Genomic DNA, 18,642 nt, shown 5'->3' with positions numbered 1-18,642 from the left:
GGACACGCAGAAAGCTGGGAGCTGGGCTCATGGACTGCTCTTCAAAATTTCCCTTCTTCAATTAACTCCTAGCACTGTCCTTTTTTGTCAGTTGTTTTTTTATTGCTTTATATCAAATTCTAAAAACATGAGGGGTGGTGGTGGGGAAATAATCTTTTATTGACTTGGGACTATTTCACGTCCTCATCTGTGAGCTACAGTTCTGAGCAAGATGTGGAGCCAATATTCAAGGTCACACATTTGCCCTTTGCCACTCAAATTACAGTGCACGTGTCATGTGACTTTGGCCCATGTTTTCAGCTGGTCTTTGTCACACTCTGTATCTCCCCACCCTCTTACCTGCTTACTTCCACCATGTTTCCTGTTCTGACTCTGGTGACACTGAGGGGCACTTGACATCAGTCAGCTTTCCTTGCACAGAATGTAGCGTGTTCACCTGGTTACCACCCTGCCCGTACGGAGTGTCCAGCATTAAAGGTTCTTTGTGAAAATTATTTCTGAAATACATTTCCTCCACCAGTTGCAACTGGTGAGAATTTTGCTCCGAAGTGTGAGAAGGCCTTATCTGTGCATAGCACTGTAAAGCCCTCAAGATGTTTATCTCCCTGAACTGTCTACAGGTAGAAGAGATTGTTTGCTCAGGGTTCTTGTTTTTGACACAAAGACAAATATCCTCTCCTGTGCTGCCCTTCACAAATCAGTGATTCATTTAAAACAAAACAAAACAAAAAACCTCTCAGGTTGCTGGATTTTCCAGATAGAATGAGCCTGTCTTGCTTTCTTCATTAATTTTATTATGTTCTTTCTCTCCTGCTTCACTTATGAAAGGAGGTCTAATTATTATCTTTATGAGTCAGATTCATAGCTCAGCACCTGCTAGAAAATTAAAAAATATTTTCCCCACATCACATTCCAGCGTGAGGCCCACGGTTTGCCTGCCATGGCTGTTGCTCACTCATTTGCCAAAATGACTCCAGCATAGGCTTAAAAAGCCACAGCGATAATGGAAAGCAATGACTAGAGACATTTCCAAATGTCACTACATAAAGATAGTAACGCGAACTTGATAAACTCAGGGTTTTGTTTCTTTAGATTGCTCACAGATGAATGCAGGAGAGCGCGCCTCTCCTGGCACGGCAGGGACGGCAGCAGGTGTGGCGCTTGGCAGTCATCCTCTTCAACAGCATGGCAGGCGGAACCAGGGCCCAGGTGCGATTCAGTAGGCGTTGACTCTCTACAGGGAGAGTCGACGTTGGCTTAAACTAAGTGTAAGAGAAACTCAAGTCATGACAGAGCAACTTCCCACTTGAGGGCAGAGTGTGTGATAAAAACCTGCACCGTCAATGTCTGGCCTAGCTGCTGTAAAAACAGAGAAAGGTCACAACCACTCCCTGCAGACAAAAACGTCGCTTTTGATGGACGGCAAACAGAAGGTGTGTTGGAGCCTCAGCCTGCTCCATCCATGGCCAGTTCTGCAGCGATTTCTAAGGATGTTTCTGCACAGGGCCTCCTGGGAGTTACCTTGAGAGAGAAGCACATGCAGCCAGTCACAGGCTGGGACAAGCAGCCCAAGCTCTGTTCACACCCACCCACCTGCAGCACCACCTCCTGCCTTGGCAGCCACTAAAGAGACAAGAGAACAGGGAGGCAGTCCCATCCCAGCCTATGTCCTATGGTTACAGGCAATGAAATCCTACTTGAGGTTTATAGGAGGAGATCTCATTTAGCATTTGGAACCAGCCTGGCCCTCCCTTGGCTTTTGAAATGAACTTATAATTACCTGTATCTGAAAAATCAAAAAAGGAGAATTTCAATTAAAGTGCTCCCAAATGTTTGTATAATAAGCTAGAGGGGCAAATACAAATCCTCTCTGGGAAAATGCAAGCTCAGTGTGGGTTTCCTATAAAGAAAGGTCAAAGGAACACACAAGTTCCCATTACAACATTCCCCGGGCCCTGAAGACACAAGGAGACAAAGCACCATGAGTGAGGACCAGCAGAAACAGGCAGCGAAATCAGACCTATGAAGATCATCAGATACAGAATATAAAATAAGTAAGTTTAATATGTGTAAGGACAATTTGTGAGCAAAGAAAAAGAGAATTTTAAAAATCAATGGCTGGCTGGATATGGTAGTGCATGCCTATAATCCCAGGCACTAAGGAACTTAGTGAGTCCTGTCTCTAAATAAAATACAAAATAGGGTTGGGGATGTGGCTCCATGGTCGAGTGACCCTCAGTTCAAGCCCCAATACCCCCCAATCAAGCAGACTGAATAAAAATTTAATAAAACTTACAGAAAAGAGAAAAATGACTTCAGGAAGAAAGGTTATAAGGTCAGATGCAGGAAGCTTTGAGATGCAAGAAGATGAGCAAAGAACTGAGTTGAAAAAAATGAATGGAATGTTGGGTAAATCTAAATAAACATTGACTACACATAATGGTAATATGTTATTTTTAATTTACAGGGTCAAAAAAGATAGAATTCAAATACTTGTCAAAATAAAACATGAAGTGGAAGGGAGTGAAAAATCATCATTAAGCTATTCAAAGGTGCACATGTTATTTGAGTGGATCACCAAGAAATTGTGAAGGGAGACTGTGAAATATGGAAGGGAGACTATCAGAGAAGGCGCAGGGTGAGGGGGTAAAGGGGGTGGAAATGGTCAAAATATGGTACGGGTGTGTACGGATATGAAGCCCATTATTCTGTATAATTAATATGCACTAACTTAAAAAAATACATTTGGTGGGTTGAGGGGGATATATATGCTTGGAATAGCAACAAATATTTTTTTTCAAAGAAAGAAATTAGCTTTTAAAGAAGCTTGTTCAGATGACCAGAGGGTAACCTAATCATACCGTAATCATCATTCCCAAAGGAGCAGGAGATGGACAAGGGCACAAGCAAAAGAATAAACAGGGAAAGATGGCGAGATGGGGTAAAGGAGACCCAGAGAGCCCCTGAGGTAGAGATAAATCAAAGGAAGAGCAGCAGATTAGCTTCAGATCCGCGCTCTGACAGAATAGCGGGAGAGTGTGATGCGCTGAGGTTGGGGCGTTGGATCACCATGCTGATAATCACCAGCCGGCTGTGTAAATGGCCTTTGAGAACAGAAGGCTCCATTCCACGAGGACCCTTCCAGCTCTGAAGACCTGCATCTCAAAAGGACATTTGTAGACAACTTTCCAGAGCACTCTTAAGATTGCTAAATTTAACTTGAATTTATTCTTGTAAACCTGGGCCTTTGATTTCACTGCCAAGTTTTTCTTCTGAACAGCTGTATTGCTATTGACTCTTTCTCCTTTTTGCTTGTATTCAGGAAGCCCTGGTTTGTTTTGTTTTGAAAGTCTTGGTTTTCTATCTCTTGTCAGTTTTCATTAATCAGTTTTGTGTGGGGATGCGGGATGGCCCAGGGCTCCTGTGTGCTAAGATGTGCTCTATCACAGAGCTGCAGCCCTTGCCTGTGCCCTTCTCACTTTTAAGGTTAGACTTAGGGCATTTCCTGAAATAAATCAGCACAGGACCTAAAGACTGACTACAGAAAAGGAATAGGAGGCCTGCAGTATTCCACCTCCACCAAATGCGAAGTAACTTCCTAAAAGTCCCGGAAGATCTCAAGGTCCTTCAGATCTCTTTTTCTATGTGCTACTTTCTTTTGTTCTGTACTGCAGTTTCTATAGTTCCTAAGTTGGGTTTGTTGTTCTTTTTCTTGAATGTTCTTGTCCAGAGAGAGGGTACAGAGATGTCATCCAGTTTGCTCTGGGGCAAGGGTCACTTCTTTTTCAGAGACACAGCTGGAGGGTATGGTGATATCCCATCGATCCTGCCTATTCCCAATAAGGCTTTGCCACTTATTCATTGTGCCTCTTGGGTGAGCGTCTCAGCCTTTTCAGCCCGGCTCTCCCATCTGCAGAGGAAGCTAATGAGATGTGACCTCATAGGCCTCGGTAAGTCCTGGGCCTCCTGCAGGGCGTTCATCACCTGTGGGCACCAGCGGTTAGGGCACTACTGTCCCAGGATCAGCTGTGTTCCTGGGACTATGCTCCCCATGCTGCAGGTCTGGTGTGCCCTGGAGCTCCACTCCCAGGACATGCCCCCCTCATCTCTGCCTCCCTTGCTTCGTACTCACTTCCTCCCCAGCCATTTGAAGAAGCTGCCTACTCAGACTGTTCCGAAGCCTAGTGGCCTTGAGGTGGGCACAGCAGAGGGACCCATATCTTGCTACCTTGTGGTCCTGTGCTGGGAGGGGTGGAGCCTCTTCTTTTTTATCACAAGGTCTTAATGGGACAGGGAATGGGCTGCCACCCCAAGACCTGTTGGCCAGATGCCAAGCCATCATACCCTTGGAACACAAAGTGAGGGGCCAGCCCAGGCAAGGAGGGCTCAGTTTTCTTCTCTTCATGCCTTTTTGGTAGTGAAGGAAAATCCCTGCAGTGAAACCCTGCTCTCAGCTTGGGTCGGCTTAGGGAGTACCACGGTCTCCATTTACACACACTTAGCTGAGGCTAAATTATCCCCCCAGGAGCGCCACAACTAAAGCCAGAGATGGTGAAGAAAACTGCTGAGTTTCCAGGCAAACTCAAAACATGTATGAGAAGATGTGCATGCTAAACCCCACAGTATTAAACAAGGTTATATTATATCTTTTTTTGGGGTACTGGGGATTGAACTCAGGAGCACTCAATCACTGAGCCACATCCCCAGTCACATTCCCACACCCTCATGATCCTCCTGCCTCAGTCCCCCGAGCCACTGGGATTACAGGCGTGTGCCACTGGGCCCGGCTTATATTATACTTTTAATGACCGAGTTTTAATAGTGTATAAACATACTGTTCTCCCCATTAAAAGTTTAGCAGCTTTCACACTAATGAGGTCAGAAGCAGCATAAATAATAAAACAAGCAATTCATAAGGATTTTGTAGTTGGCCGGTTGAGGTGGCACATGCCTATCATCCCACAGCTCCGGAGGCTGAAGCAGGAGGATCTTGAGTTCAAAGCCAGCCTCAGCAATTTAGGGAGGCTCTAAGCAACTCAGTGAGACCCTGTCTCTAATAAAATACTGTTAGAGTCTGTAAACAAGTCAGGATGGCGCCTGGAAAATGTTAGGGTCTGTAAACAAGTCTGGATGGCACCTGGCAAAATGCCAGAGGGAGTGGTTTGAGAAATAACAAAAGCGAGCCATTAAGTGTGGAGATTCCTTATTGGTTGACTGATGTATCTAGTTTATGCTAATTAGATAAGCTGTGTGGAATGTATAAATACTGCTCCTGTCCTGCAATAAACGGCTCCCTCTCCTGCTGTATCAACGTACACAAATTGCTCCTCACCCCCCTGGTTATTTTGCTGCAGCCAGACTGCGGCAAAATACAAAATAGAGCTGGGGATGTGGCTCAGTGGTTGAGTGCCCCTGAGTTCAATCCCCAGTACCAATAAATAAATAAAATAAAATAAAGATTTTGTGGTTGAAATGCAGTCAGGATCCTGTACTCAGTCAAAGTGGATGCCCTCAGACCCAGATGACACCCTATTTTGTGCTGGTCTGAGTTCCCAGGAGGGATGGGCATGGCTGTACCATGAGTAGAGTGTGCCTATGAAGCTGCCATTAGAAACATCTAAAACATCAGTAACAGTAGCAGCAATACTCTCTGCCCACATGCTATCAAGAGGCACCAAGTCCAGTTTAAAGCAGCAAGTTGCAGGTGTTTCCATGGACATTTCCAAGGCTCTCAATATATGAGCAGAACAACTGTGACAGCTGTGGGGCTGTATCTGAACCATCAGTCATAACATTAAAACATGGAAAACTTTTTCCCAGCAAATAAGGCCATCTGTCCTACCAATGTACTATGTCCAGGGCTAAAATGGTAAAAACAAGCATAAGCTCTTTTCTCTCAAGTCAATGAGTTGTGTAAATTTGGGGATTTTTTTTTCCCCCAGTACTGGGAATTGAATGCAGTCTCGCTACATTGCCGAGGTTAGCCTGGAACTTGCGATCTTCCTCCCTTAGCCTCTGAGCAGCAACCATTATAGAAATATCAATAACTTGATGAATAATTTTTGACTCAGAATAACTATGTTAGCTACACAAAATTTACACCTCCCTGACCCCAACTCAGTCTTCATGGCTCTGCACTACTTTTACTGCTGCCTGGGGCTGGAAATTGGAAACTTTCATCTTAGTGATTCTTGATCTGCCTTAGACTCCATAAGGTGGATGGGCTTGGTCAGATGGGGTTTCCTCAGTTCAGATACCAGGTGGAGCATGGATGGATGTCAGAGGGTTTGGGACCTGTGGCTTTCCTCTTCTAGCCATAGTCTTGTTGAAGTATGCAGTGGAAGTGCAGCTTGGGGAAAGAATGACAAAGCTTCCTGAGAGAGGCTGACTCTTGGGGACCGCCCTGGGCCAATGCATTCAAGGCTCTTCTCAGTGTCTGCCTAGGCCTTGTGAGCTGCAGAGAATCTTTAAAACGGGCAAGGCAGTGCTGCTTAGGGAAGTTCTTTAAGGGTAACTTTTATCTAGTATACTAGAGAAAAGTTCAATGAGACCTTTCTCTTTGGTGCATATTATTCAATGCAGCAGTTAAACTGATTTTATTAGAGGCTTTTTAAATGTTTATTACAATTCAGTAAAATCTTCATCTTAAAATATTTATTATTTTTGTCTCCAAGTAATACAAAGTAAATAAGATCCCTCTACAAACCAATTATTTTTTACTCTACCTTTATTTTTCACTAAATGCAAAGAAAAATAAATTGATTCATCTCATCAAGAATGCATTATTATTAGAATTAAACTTTTATGCTTACTAATCATTTACCAAAATTCATAACATATATATTTTATTTCAAATAGTAGAATAGCAATAACTACTGTAATAATAATTCAATCCACAAGAACTATACCACATAATGCATGTTTTTTTACAATCATAAAATGCCTTAAAGTAACAATTTTATTTTGTAAGTACCAATATTTGTAACAGACTTATTATTTTTACAGTATATTTTGCAGCTATTTAGATTTATAATTAAATATATTAACTATCATTCTAAAAACAGTTTTTAAAAGACATTTTTTTGGTACATCAGCAAAAACACTGCCTTATGACTCTGAAGAGAACCTGTAGGGTGAGTCCTTAGCTAATCACTACTGTTAAGTAAGGTGGGAATTCCTTTTTCTCTAGCTCACCAAAAGGACATCTCTCCCTTTTCATACTGAGCATTGTGCACCAGTAGGAAAAATAAAAGATTCCAGTTCTGAGATCCTTTGAGATTTCAGCTTAAACCTCAAATATACTACTTTAAAAGTCTGGTAAAAGGGGATGGGAGCTCACCTTCCCTGGGCTTTAAGAAATCCTGCTTTAAATCAGTGAAAAGAAGTAGTCACTTGAATCTTGGCAGTGACCTTAATTCCCTAGAAAAACAAGGTTCTGGGTAGAAAATCACAACTGTAGAACTCATTGACTTACGAAGGCAGGAGACAGAGGGCATCTCTTTAGATTTATGTGTCAGAACACGTCGAGCCCGCTTGGGAGAAAGAGTGGTTTATCTGGCCATGGTGCAAACCCAAAGCCAGGTGTTCATATCATCCAGCAAACAAATGCCTTTCCAGTGTTAAGTCCTTTCACACAAACGTCTTATGAAAGTATCTATTTAAAGATACTTTCATATTTAAAATGCTTTAATTTCTAATTATATATTATTGACTTTGAATGAACTCTAAGAATAACTAATAGTAATAAATAATCATACAAGCGATATACAGTACTAAGAATGTTAATAAAGGGTATTCACTAATTTTTTAATGGTAAATGGAATGAAGCTCTTTCATTATTTTCTTGATTCAAGATATGTAAAGAAGGTGGCATCATGAGATGAACTGGATGATGCTTACAAGCAGATTAGCAGAAGGCCTTGTGTTACACGCAGATTTGAAGTGGAGAATTGGAACTGAATTCCCAAACAGCCACTGTTTGTTCTGCCTTTAAAATAAATTGCTCTAGATGTAATTCTGCAAGTTGTAGTATTACATTCAAGTGTTTTAGAACTACTTTCAGGAGAATAATGGTACTATACTATTTTCTTCATAATTCTAATGTTATCTAAGCACTCTGTTTCACAAGTCTTAAAACACAGATATCCAAACATATGCTGTTGTTGATACCAGTGATGAGAATCAGAGTGGAGTCCCATTTCTCTGATGTGAAGATTGAACACCCGAGAAACACCAAGGCAAGTGTAGAAAGCAAGTTTTATTTAAAGGATACAATAGAGATACACTTCTCCAAAGAGAAGGGGCCACAGAGCTGAGTGTCTGAGGAAGTGGGGGTGTCCTGCCCCTTTTATACCTTTTAGATTTCTTTTGTTCTCATGTCTTTCCTCCCCCATCCTGACTATGTGACTAGCGACCATAGGGTGGGCCAAAAGGTAGAATGATCCAAGGGCAGGAACAAAGCCACCCAGGGGTATCTGGTATCGGCAGGAAGGAAGTGGACCAGAGAACATTAATTAATAACCCCTTGCAGGGAGGAACAATTCCCTGGAGGCAGGCTACCTTGGCAACAGGTAGAAGAGGGTTAAGGCCTCTGGAGGTATTAGCATTTTACTCCCTTTCCTTTTGAACCTGCCCCTATCTTCCCCATGACCCTACCATTCATTGCCTACACTGACTGTCCTTTTGTCCCCCTCTTGGCCTCAACATAACATTGAAGTTTAAGATTATTCAGTGAGTTGCCAGTGATAGAAACAAAAGCGTTTATACTGGTTTAAATAACTAACATCAAATCTCTAGCTCTGTTCAGGGCCAGAGTCTTGGGTGCTGATGGAAGATATTCTAGGTTCTTCTGAATGGAAACGGACTTCCTTTTGCCACCAGATTTCTGAGAGATTTACCGATTCACAATGACAGGGTAGAAAGGCAGAATGTGAGTGCCCACGTGTTAGATGTCAAGCAAGGTTAAAGTAAATGAAAATAGTGTTTTGTTGAGCCATGGAATCACTTCGCTGATACAGAAGTGGAACATAACAACCTTATTGCAGATCATGATTCTGTTCTCAGAGTGCTCGGTTACAGAATCACTCACTGTAAAGCAAGAGCCTGACAACAAACTGAGGAACCAGGCTTTGCATTGCTAGTCTGCACCTCGCTGTAGAAAAGCTAAGTGTAAGTCTACTAATCCAAATATGGCCACCATTGAGGGAAGAAACCCATTGTAGCCCTGCAGTTCCTGAAAGGGGTGCTGCAGCTGCGAGACTGAAGCCGCAAGGCCCCTGGTCACAAAGCCACCACCCCAGGCACTCCTCAGTGCTGTCACCAGTTTCTGCCTCTGCCTTATGTCACTAGCACTTGTGATTGAAATAAGCAAACGACAGGTCAGAGTCAAGGAGGTATGGAGCATGGTCCTGGCATTTCACAAGGTGGTATCAGAGATGCACCACAACATCTATTAAGAAATAAAAAAATTTATTTTAAAGTTCCTTAGGAAAAAAAAAAATCTAACTAGCAAATCAAACCCAAACTCGTTACTTTGGTTATTCTTCCTTATTAAATTTCCTTCTGATGCAAATTTAAGTTTAAAAAAGTAAGCACCCTTAAAGAAAAACACTATACATGCACAGGTGCTACTAATAACTCACAGTGAAAGCTTGGAAAGCTCTTGTGAGGTGGAAAGACTGGGCTCAGTGACAGGCGGTTCTATCACCAAGTGGCTGCACTGCCTTAGGCAGTGCCAAGCTCTTTGGGCATCCACCCCTTATTTTAAAGAGATGGTGAGGGTGACCTGTTGGTCCATCCAGGGCCCCCATCCTGTGAGCTGTGCTCACTTGTCAAATGCCATTACCAAGAGCAACAATCTCAAGTTAGTATCAAACTCTAACACGAACGCTGTCCTTGAACAAGTGGGGATATTAGTGGATCTCATGTGGATTTTTTTTGGGGGGGGGAAGTTTAAAATACTCTATTGGTAGGTCATACTAATTCTTTGAAAGACTGGAGATAAACATGATTTTGCTTGGTGACTCTACCCTTTATACACATGGGAGAGATCCCAAATACGTTTGGATTCTCTCATCAATGGAGTAGCCAACTAGGAGACATTTTATACTATATTTCATATTGCTATTATTCTAATATGTGAGAAGGAGGTTTGGATGTCCATGGAGGACTGTAGTCAGAGGAAAATAAGTTAATTTTTTAAAAAAGAAAATATGGGAAAAAAGATAGATGAATATTAGTCAAAGGTAAAGAATTATGTTTTAAGACCAGGAGGAGCCTGAAGCCTTAAAATAACTTAAAACAGCTCATCTGGCTTCTGGTTTTACTTTTTCACTCTGAAAACAGAAAGTGTGTTACCAGTTCCTATTTTCATGGGTAACAGAATTTGAATCCCAAGTGCGCTCTGTTTCCTTTACTAAGCCACCTCCACAACGTTCTCCACGGCTGGAGGATAAGCATTTGATCAAAATCTGACTCTGCGTGCCAACAGCATTACATGCAGAAAATTTCTACCCAGGATTATTTTCATGGCCCAGGCTTCTTAAAGTAAAGAAAACTCCCTGTTCTGGAGTTGAGATGCCATCGCTGGCCCTGGACAGTCCCACCACTTAGCGAAGACTCTCCTGGAGTTTTTCCATCATTACTTCTGACCCAGCCGGAACAGAACCCACTAACCAGTGGGCTGCAGGGTAAAGGACAGGTTCTGCAGCTAAACTAAATATTTTGGAAATCATCTAATTAAGGACTAAAATACTGTCTTTCTCTATTCTGAGTACTTCTATATACATTTAACCTATTTAGCTCAACAAACACACACTAATAAAACCAATGTCATCTATTTTTTGGGAAAATGTCTACTTGTAATAGTGTTAAAAAAAAAAGGAAGAAAGAAAAGATGCTACGGGTGACAATGTGTTCCCTGTGACCTCCGAAGTAGAGCACATTTAAACATAAATACACAGGCTTCTCTGTTGGCCTTCTGCAGTATCAACAATTTCATTATCGGTTGTGATTTCAAAGACCTCTTGGGAAATGTGACTTCACAGCGTTCTGTCCTCCGACAGCCTACTGTTAGCTATTCCCGTAGACATGCTTGATCTTGGCCTCTGTGGGTGCGGAGCCTGGCCCCCTGGAGGGGTGCCTGCGCCCTGTGCAGAGCTCCTGTTTTGGGACAAGTCACTGCCGACTCAGCCTCCTCCAAAGAGTGGCGGCCAGCCTCTGTGAGGACGCTTGGGACCTGGGCAGCTGCTGCTGGGGGAGCGCAGGCACACTCGAGCTGACGACCCTGCTGGGCTTACCTGCGGGTGGGGAGATGGAGCGTCTGGACGCTCTGGGCGCGCTGGGGGTTCTGAGTCCTCGTCCAGCGCGCAGTGCTGCACGGCTGCTGTCCCTGTGGTCGATTGACCGGCTGCTGTCCCTGCGGTCGCCAGAGGCTGGGGCAGGGAGGTTCGGGCTGCCTCTGCTGAGGGAGCACAGTGGTCGTGGCAGGCTTCCGCTGAGCTTCCTCAGCGCCAGGAGCTGTTCCCGGGCTTGGCTCAGGGCCTGCGTCAGCTCAGAGCGCTCTTCACACTCTCTGCGCACGGTTTCCTGAAGAAAGGTGTTCTGAAAAGAGAAGGGAGAGCAGCCCTGGCTTCAGACCATGCGCAGACTTGTGATGCTCACAGTCAGAGGTCTGTGCTCACATCAGGCACAGCCACAAAGTGCCCTAGGAGAGCACCTGGTCCAACCCTTGACATCTGCAGAAGAGCAACCAAGAGTCAGGGACCTAGAGTCTGAGTGGCCCTTGGATGGCAGTGGTGGGTCTGGGGACAGAGCCTAGGCCTTCTAACACCCAGGTAGTAGATTTTCAACTTCTGTGCCTTGGATTTCAGACAGTATGTTCTGCAGTGTGATGTCTAAGAGTTAAATCCATAAGATCATTAGAGACATTACAGTGAAGGTATGCTGCAGCACATAAGACAAATAGATAAAATTGCTTGGATTTTAAGTCAAAAGAATAAAATCTATCAGCTATAGTATTTAAACAATAAAATCAGTTATTTATATGATACTTTCTTAATGAATTTTAAATTTAGATAATTTGCCATTCTATAAGGTAGTATCCCAAAATAAAGAACACTATCTTCTGTTTTTAACTCCACTCAGCAATCATTTATCAAGTTACTAGAAGTTGTAGTGGATACAGTCTATATCGGTCAGTTTCATGTTACTGTAACAAAACACTCGAGATAATTAACTTATAAAGAGAAAAGGGTTATTTTTGCTCATGATTCTGAAGGTTTCAATCCAAGATCAGCCTATTGCTTTGGATTTCTAGCAAGGGTGGTACATCACTGTAGCAGTACATAGAGGAGTAAATAGCTGAAGTCATTAGCCAGGAAATAGAAAGGGAGGACCAGTTGAGTCCCACACACCTTCTGAGAGCATCCTCCAATGACCTAAAGACCTTCCACAATGTCCTATCTCCCAAAGGTCCTACCTCCTCCCAATAGTACCAACCCTGGGAACCAAGCCTTTAATACATAGGCCCTAGGAGATATCACCACCCAAACTATAGTACGGTCCTTGTCCTCAAGAAGTTTGCTGCCCGATAAGTTTTTTTGTCCCTTTTTATGTCCCTAAGAGAGTTTGGACATAAGGGTATAAGTTTGGAGCTTAAATAAGGAGACTTTTTAATAGAAAGTTAGAGCTGTCTGGATGACATCTGGAAGAGTTGATTTCACTTGGCAAGGATGCACCCAGCCACATTCAAGCTTGAAATGTGTAGCTGCACTAGACAACAGCAAGTCTCCTTCAAATCCTGAGATTCTACATCTCGAGTTGAGTAGTTACTCATCTTTCACCTCTGGAGTTCATCAAAATTCCTTCAAAGCCCTGGTAAAGATAGGTCTTGTGTCTCCCCAGTATCCTGACATTCACATCTGCAGGATGTTAAAACAGAGGTGGGAAAATAAGCAATTCCAAGTAGTCCTAATAAATGCACAATTAAAATGACTGCACTATAGAATTTATCGACACAGATGAATTTCCAGGAGGTGAGCTTGTTTGTGAATGCAGTCCAGGCATTTCCAAGTCAGACTCTTGGTGAAAAAGATCCTCCCTAGGGGTTGGCTAACTCCCCTGCTGTCAGGGGGACTCACGCAAGAGCAGCAGGGAGAGCAGCAGCTTCCTGGATCAGAGTTTCTGTGATTATGGACAGAAGTCTACTCAACTCCAAATTTGGTAATCAGAATAGAAGAACATGGAGCAATTCCAGATGAGCACAGCAGTTTTCTATAAAATTAGTGGCATGTCTCTGCACTTGCATATAGAATTTACAAATAAATGTGATTCATGTCTTCATGTACTTTCTCAAAATCATGGGCTTAAAAAAAATCATGGGCTAATCACTTGTTTCCAGTTATTGCTCTTTTTTATTTTTGGAAGAACCAGAGACCACTGGTGCATGTGGCTTTACTACCTGGCTTTCACTCACTGTACCTGAAATACTGTTGAAAGGCAGGGAAGGGGTGGACAAGATGAATACGCTGCTGTCAGCTGTCATTTTATTTACTGCTCCCAACACTTACATTTGCCAAAGAAAGGCAATGCAGCTCAGACTGGCTTTGCAACCCCCCGAGAGTACCCCAGATCTGAAGTGGTGGAGCGCTGCCTGGCCCCAGAGCGCTGCTTCACACTGCCTGCAGGGGCCCAAATTAGTTGTCTGATTCATTGTATCAAGCAGGCAGGGTCCACTTTGTTCCCTTGAAGGAATAAATGTAAGACATTTCTTTTTCTTTTGTCCAAGTGTTTGAAACTATGTTGATCTATTTTTTTTTTTTTTTTTTTAAGTTTAAAGAGAAACACTCCAGGTGCCTCATGCTTCTTATCTTCTATTGGAACAAGCTGGCAAAACGTGTTCAAGTGTTTACACCGTTGGTAGGACTGAAAATTAGTACAGCTTCTATAGAAACCAGTGTGGAAGTTCCCTGAAAGACTAGGATTGGAACTACCATATGGCCAGCTACGCCGCTCCTTGGTATCCATCCTGAATGACTAAAGTCAGCATTCTGCAGGGATACCTACATTCCCAGGTTTACAGCAACACAAATCACAACAGCCAAACTGGTCAATGGATGACTAGATAAGGAAAATGTGGTATATACACACCAAGGAGTTTTATTCAGCCACAAAGAAAAATGAAATTATGTTATTTGCAGGAAAATGGATGGAACTTGAGAACACTATGTTAAGCAAAATAAGCCAAACTCAGAAACTCAAGGGTCATATGTTTTCTCTGAAATAGAAAAAGGAAAGAAAGGTGAGGCAGGAATCTCAGGTAAAATGGAGGGAGATCAGAAGAGTGGAGGAAAAGGACAGGGGAGGGAGGAGGGGCAAAGGGATGTTGGGGAGGGATATTGGCCCAATTATATTGTTACATTGTGTGCATGTATGAATATGTAACAGCAAATGCCACCGTTATGTGCAACTATAATGCACTGACAAAAAGAAAATGGAAAAAATGTGTTGAAGTGATCAGAGTTATGGCTTTTAGTGAGTTAGGATAAAGAAAACCACAAGAAGGAATATATTTTATTAGAATAAATAAAAGAATACTATGGGTAGCAGCAAACGACGAGGTCAGAGAATCGTTGACATGAATGACAGGTGCAATTACATAAGAGGACCGAGGTGGGGGCAGTGATGACAAGAGCTTTCACTTCAAGAAGAGTGAAATTCAGCCAATTTGCTAAAATTAAAGTCTGAAAGGGGAAGGGAACAGTGCCCTAGAAAACATCCAACTGTGAGGCCCATAAAGCTGTCCTAGGCAAGTGACAAGGAGAAAACGGAGAGGTGGAGTGGATGGGCATGTCCCCAGTGGCTGGCACCGCAGGCTGCATGCAGGCCCAGCCAGACCACCCTGCTGCTCCTGCCAGCCCCAGGGGGCTGTCCAGAGGAGCACAGGGTGTGGCTGGGGCAGGGGAGGGCTATCCAGCTCCATGTGGAGTCGCTGCCCTGGAGCTCATCCTTCTTGAGAACGAAGGATTAATTCTCTTTCCTCTTGTATTTTCCAAACCAGGAAGACCCTGGAACTGAAAACACCATGAAATCTTACGTGGATCTCATAATACCTTCATATCCTCTGCTGCTGCCAACACCTCCTCTAAAATTGAGATCACAACTCAGTAGTGTCCAAGAGGCAGTTCAGAGATTATAATTTGTTCAATCACAGGGCAAATAAAATGGAAATAGAGCACTTACAAGTTTAGGAGATTGCTGTTTCAAGAGTGGAGTGACAGGGTGGGACAACAGGACATGTGGATATGGCCAGAGTCAGTGACACATCAATGGAAAATTCCATCACCCAGGAAAAGATTCATCACTGTGGTTAGATTTTTTTTTTTCTACAATTTAGGCAGGAGGAAGGCTGGTGCAGCATTTTAATTCGTGTTTTCACCAACAACGTCAGAAACCATGTTCGATAGAATATATTCCGTAAAACTGAAAGCTGGCTGGGTGCGGTAGAGCACGCCTGTAATCCCAGCAGCTCAGGAGGCTGAGGCAGGAGGATCATGAGTTCAAAGCCAGCCTCAGAACTCAGCAAGACCCTGTCTCTAAATAAAATATAAAAAAGGCTGAGGGTTAAGTGTCCCGGGTTCAATCTCAGTACCAAAAACAAAACAAAAGAACCCTGAGAACTGCAGGCCCCGTAAGAACCACAGGGCGGCCGCCACACTCTGTGTGTTCTCGAGAAAGCTGTCTGGTCATGTTTTACCACAGCAAGGCCAAAGCATGTGGCTGGGGTGCAGCTGAATCCCGAAGTGGAAGTGAGAGGGGGGCTTAGGCCAGGTGAAGGCCAGCAGTCTCCAGGCATAGTGGGCAGTAGGTGCCAATGCTGGGTGAGAGGCACACCTTGCGGTGAAGCATGGCTCAGTGTGACTTGGGCAAGCGCACACAGCAAGGCCAGGCCAGGCCAGAGGCAGGGAGCAGCCAACAGGCCAGGTCCTGAAGGGACTCGGCAAACTGTTAACCCCAGAGCCGTGACTTTGTCCCGAAGGTCACGTGCAGTCAGGGAGAGGCTGACATCAAACAGGGGCTGGCAAGGTCCACCTGCGTGGAAGGAAGACCCCTGCCAGCTCTCTGGGAAACAGCCTGAGAGGCGCAGGGTGGGAGGCAGGGACGCAGGAGCTGCAGGTTCGTGTGCAGAGGTTCCTTCCCAAGAGACCCTGGATTAGGGTGGTCTAGGGGAGAGCAAGATTCCTGGGTCCTTAGACTCTGCTGATCGGTGGCCAGCATAATTGACAGATACCGTGGCAACATTTCCAGATAAAGGCTATGATGAGCTTAAAATATGGCTTAATTGCACTCCCTCTGAGTAGGTAAATGTCAAGATGAAAATATAAATTAGCTCACCATCTGTTTTAAATTTCTAATATTAAAAAATGGCCAATCTCCCCCACTCTTGGCGGTGAAAGAGTAGTTTATTTTTATGTTTGTTTTCATTTTTATCCTTAGAGACAGCTGGGTTTCTTTCTATTCCAAACACAGTGGAAGAGGCACGAGAAGGCTTAGTGGGGTAACTTGATCATCCTGAAGGTGAGACTCCTGTTTGTGGTGTTCCAGAATCAGCTGTGCTGGGCATGAACTGGGGGGAGCAGGCCAGGAAAGCAAGTCCTGGGAGAAGAATAAGCACAGGCGCTGGCAACGTTCACGCTTTACCCAGCGAAGTTCAGGTCCGTCATGGAACCACCAGGGCATGTAGTGTCCACCCACTCTAACTAGACAGGCCTCAGGGCAGTGGGTGGCCGCCCACTGGGCAGGGGCTGAAGTGAAGGAAAATGTGTGGAAAGGTGTGGAAACCAGAAAGACAAGTGGGAGTTGGCAAAGCTGTGCCCTGATCCCATTCAAAGGCTTCTGTTCAACCACTGTGGTCAGCCCAAGAAGGAGAAAGGCTGCGGAAGTGGCCTTCTGGTGAGGCAGGAATGAGAATCTGAAGAAACTCCCAGGAAAGAAGCAAGATGGATGTCAAGCAGGTGGTTGTTGGAATTATATTTCCATGCTGCAAACAACAAAACCAACCATAGCCAACACACACGCTTCAACACTGTAGAAACTGGGGACAAGGATCCCTCAGCTGATGCATCTCAGCAGAGCTTCAGGATTGGGAGGAAAAGCCCATGAAGATAAGAGTATTCAGGATTTACTTTTCTAAGTCAACAGTGCAACTTTAATCAGGATTTAATTAGTATTGTTGGGCACAGTTCTACACACCTGTAATCCCAGGGATTTGGGAGGTTAAGGCAGGAGGATCACAAGTTCCTGGCCAACCTCAACAAATTAGTGAGGCTCTCAGCAACTTAGTGAGACCCTATTTCAAAATTAAAAATAAAAAAGGAAGGAGATGTAACTCAGTGGTAAAGTGCCTCTGGTTCAATCTCGTGTGTGTGTGTGTGTGTGTGTGTATAAAATAGATTGATTTAATTAGTATTAATTAAGCAAGACAAACACAACTCATCCACATTTCTTCTCATCTGTCAATGTCCAGACATATCCCTCTTCACAGGTGGTGACTCTGTCTGGGCCCCTTGTGCCTGTGCCCCAAGGCTAAGGCTCCCAGGTTCCCAGCTCACTACCCTCCCTTCTGCCTGCCAGGCTGATCCTGTTCCTGCTCCTACCGGGCCAGAGGCTAGAGAATGTCCTTATTCTCTCACACTTTGGGGGAGCACTGGTGGCTGGCTATTTTTATTATGTCCAGAAGTTGAGAACATTTGATTGTTGATTTACTAACTGGTATAGTCTCTGTCTCATAGACAGAACCACCAGAGAAACATGCACCATTTTCTCCATTCTGGTTAAACATGCAAGTACAGTAAATGCATGCCCTAAAAACCAAGGAGGCCTCTCTTGAAAATTAAGCCTTTTGTGTTTGCAAATGCCACAAATTCTTAAGCGTTAATCTTTTATGGTTTATAGAAATCTATCCTTGCCAGGTTTATTCATAAACTTTTCTAAACAAAAGAGATTTCTTAAAAAGAAAAAAAAAACAAACAGATTTTCCATTTAGAAAATAAGTAAAAACACCAAAAAGTTTAAAATCATCCACGATTCCAACATTTTTAAAAAGTCTATAAGAAGTGAAAGCCCTACCCATTCCACCCTATCCCCCAGAGGGAACTGCTGTGACAGTGTGCAGACAGAGCCTTCCTGTCTTCTCTCTCTGTGTCTGTAACGCCATAGAGATAACTAACACTCCACTTATTTGTTTTGTAAACAAAAAGCCAGATCCAGAATGCCAAGAGTTGGTCAGGCAAACAGCATAAAGAACAAATAAAAATCGAGGCCGTGATGAGCACAAATGCAGGGCTATACTCCTTGAGCCACAATTCTGACATCCAGAAACTCTGCAAAGAAAAATTTTGTAACTCATTATTCTCGTTGGTACAATCTGAGTGGATGAACAGGAAGCTAGCTAGTTCTTCTTCTTTTTTTTTTTTTTTTAAAGAGAGAGAGAGAGAGAGAGAGAGAGAGAGAGAGAGAGAGAGAGAGAGAATTTTAATATTTATTTTTTAGTTCTTGGCAGACACAACATCTTTGTTTGTATGTGGTGCTGAGGATCGAACCCGGGCCGCACGTACGCCAGGCGAGCGCGCTACTGCTTGAGCC

General features: G+C 43.7%; 1 protein-coding gene across 7 annotated transcripts in view; it reads right to left on the bottom strand.

Annotated features, from left to right (window-relative positions):
- Window positions 1-1,123: 1,123 nt before the first annotated feature.
- Lekr1 (leucine, glutamate and lysine rich 1) overlaps window positions 1,124-18,642 on the bottom strand; it is a 179,879-nt gene continuing 162,360 nt past the window's right edge. For 6 of the 7 annotated variants that reach the window (XM_071615557.1, XM_071615555.1, XM_071615554.1 and 3 more), the window contains one exon: window positions 6,989-11,601. In XM_071615557.1, the coding sequence (XP_071471658.1) occupies window positions 11,176-11,601 (426 nt within the window). In that variant the 3' untranslated portion in view covers window positions 6,989-11,175. Of the gene's footprint in view, window positions 1,263-6,988; window positions 11,602-18,642 lie in introns of those variants that run through there. The other variant, XM_071615558.1, reaches the window with a different exon arrangement.

Source organism: Marmota flaviventris, chromosome 8 (genome assembly GCF_047511675.1).
Source record: "Marmota flaviventris isolate mMarFla1 chromosome 8, mMarFla1.hap1, whole genome shotgun sequence".
NCBI lineage: Eukaryota > Metazoa > Chordata > Mammalia > Rodentia > Sciuridae > Marmota > Marmota flaviventris.
This window is presented reverse-complemented; position numbering and strand designations above follow the sequence as displayed.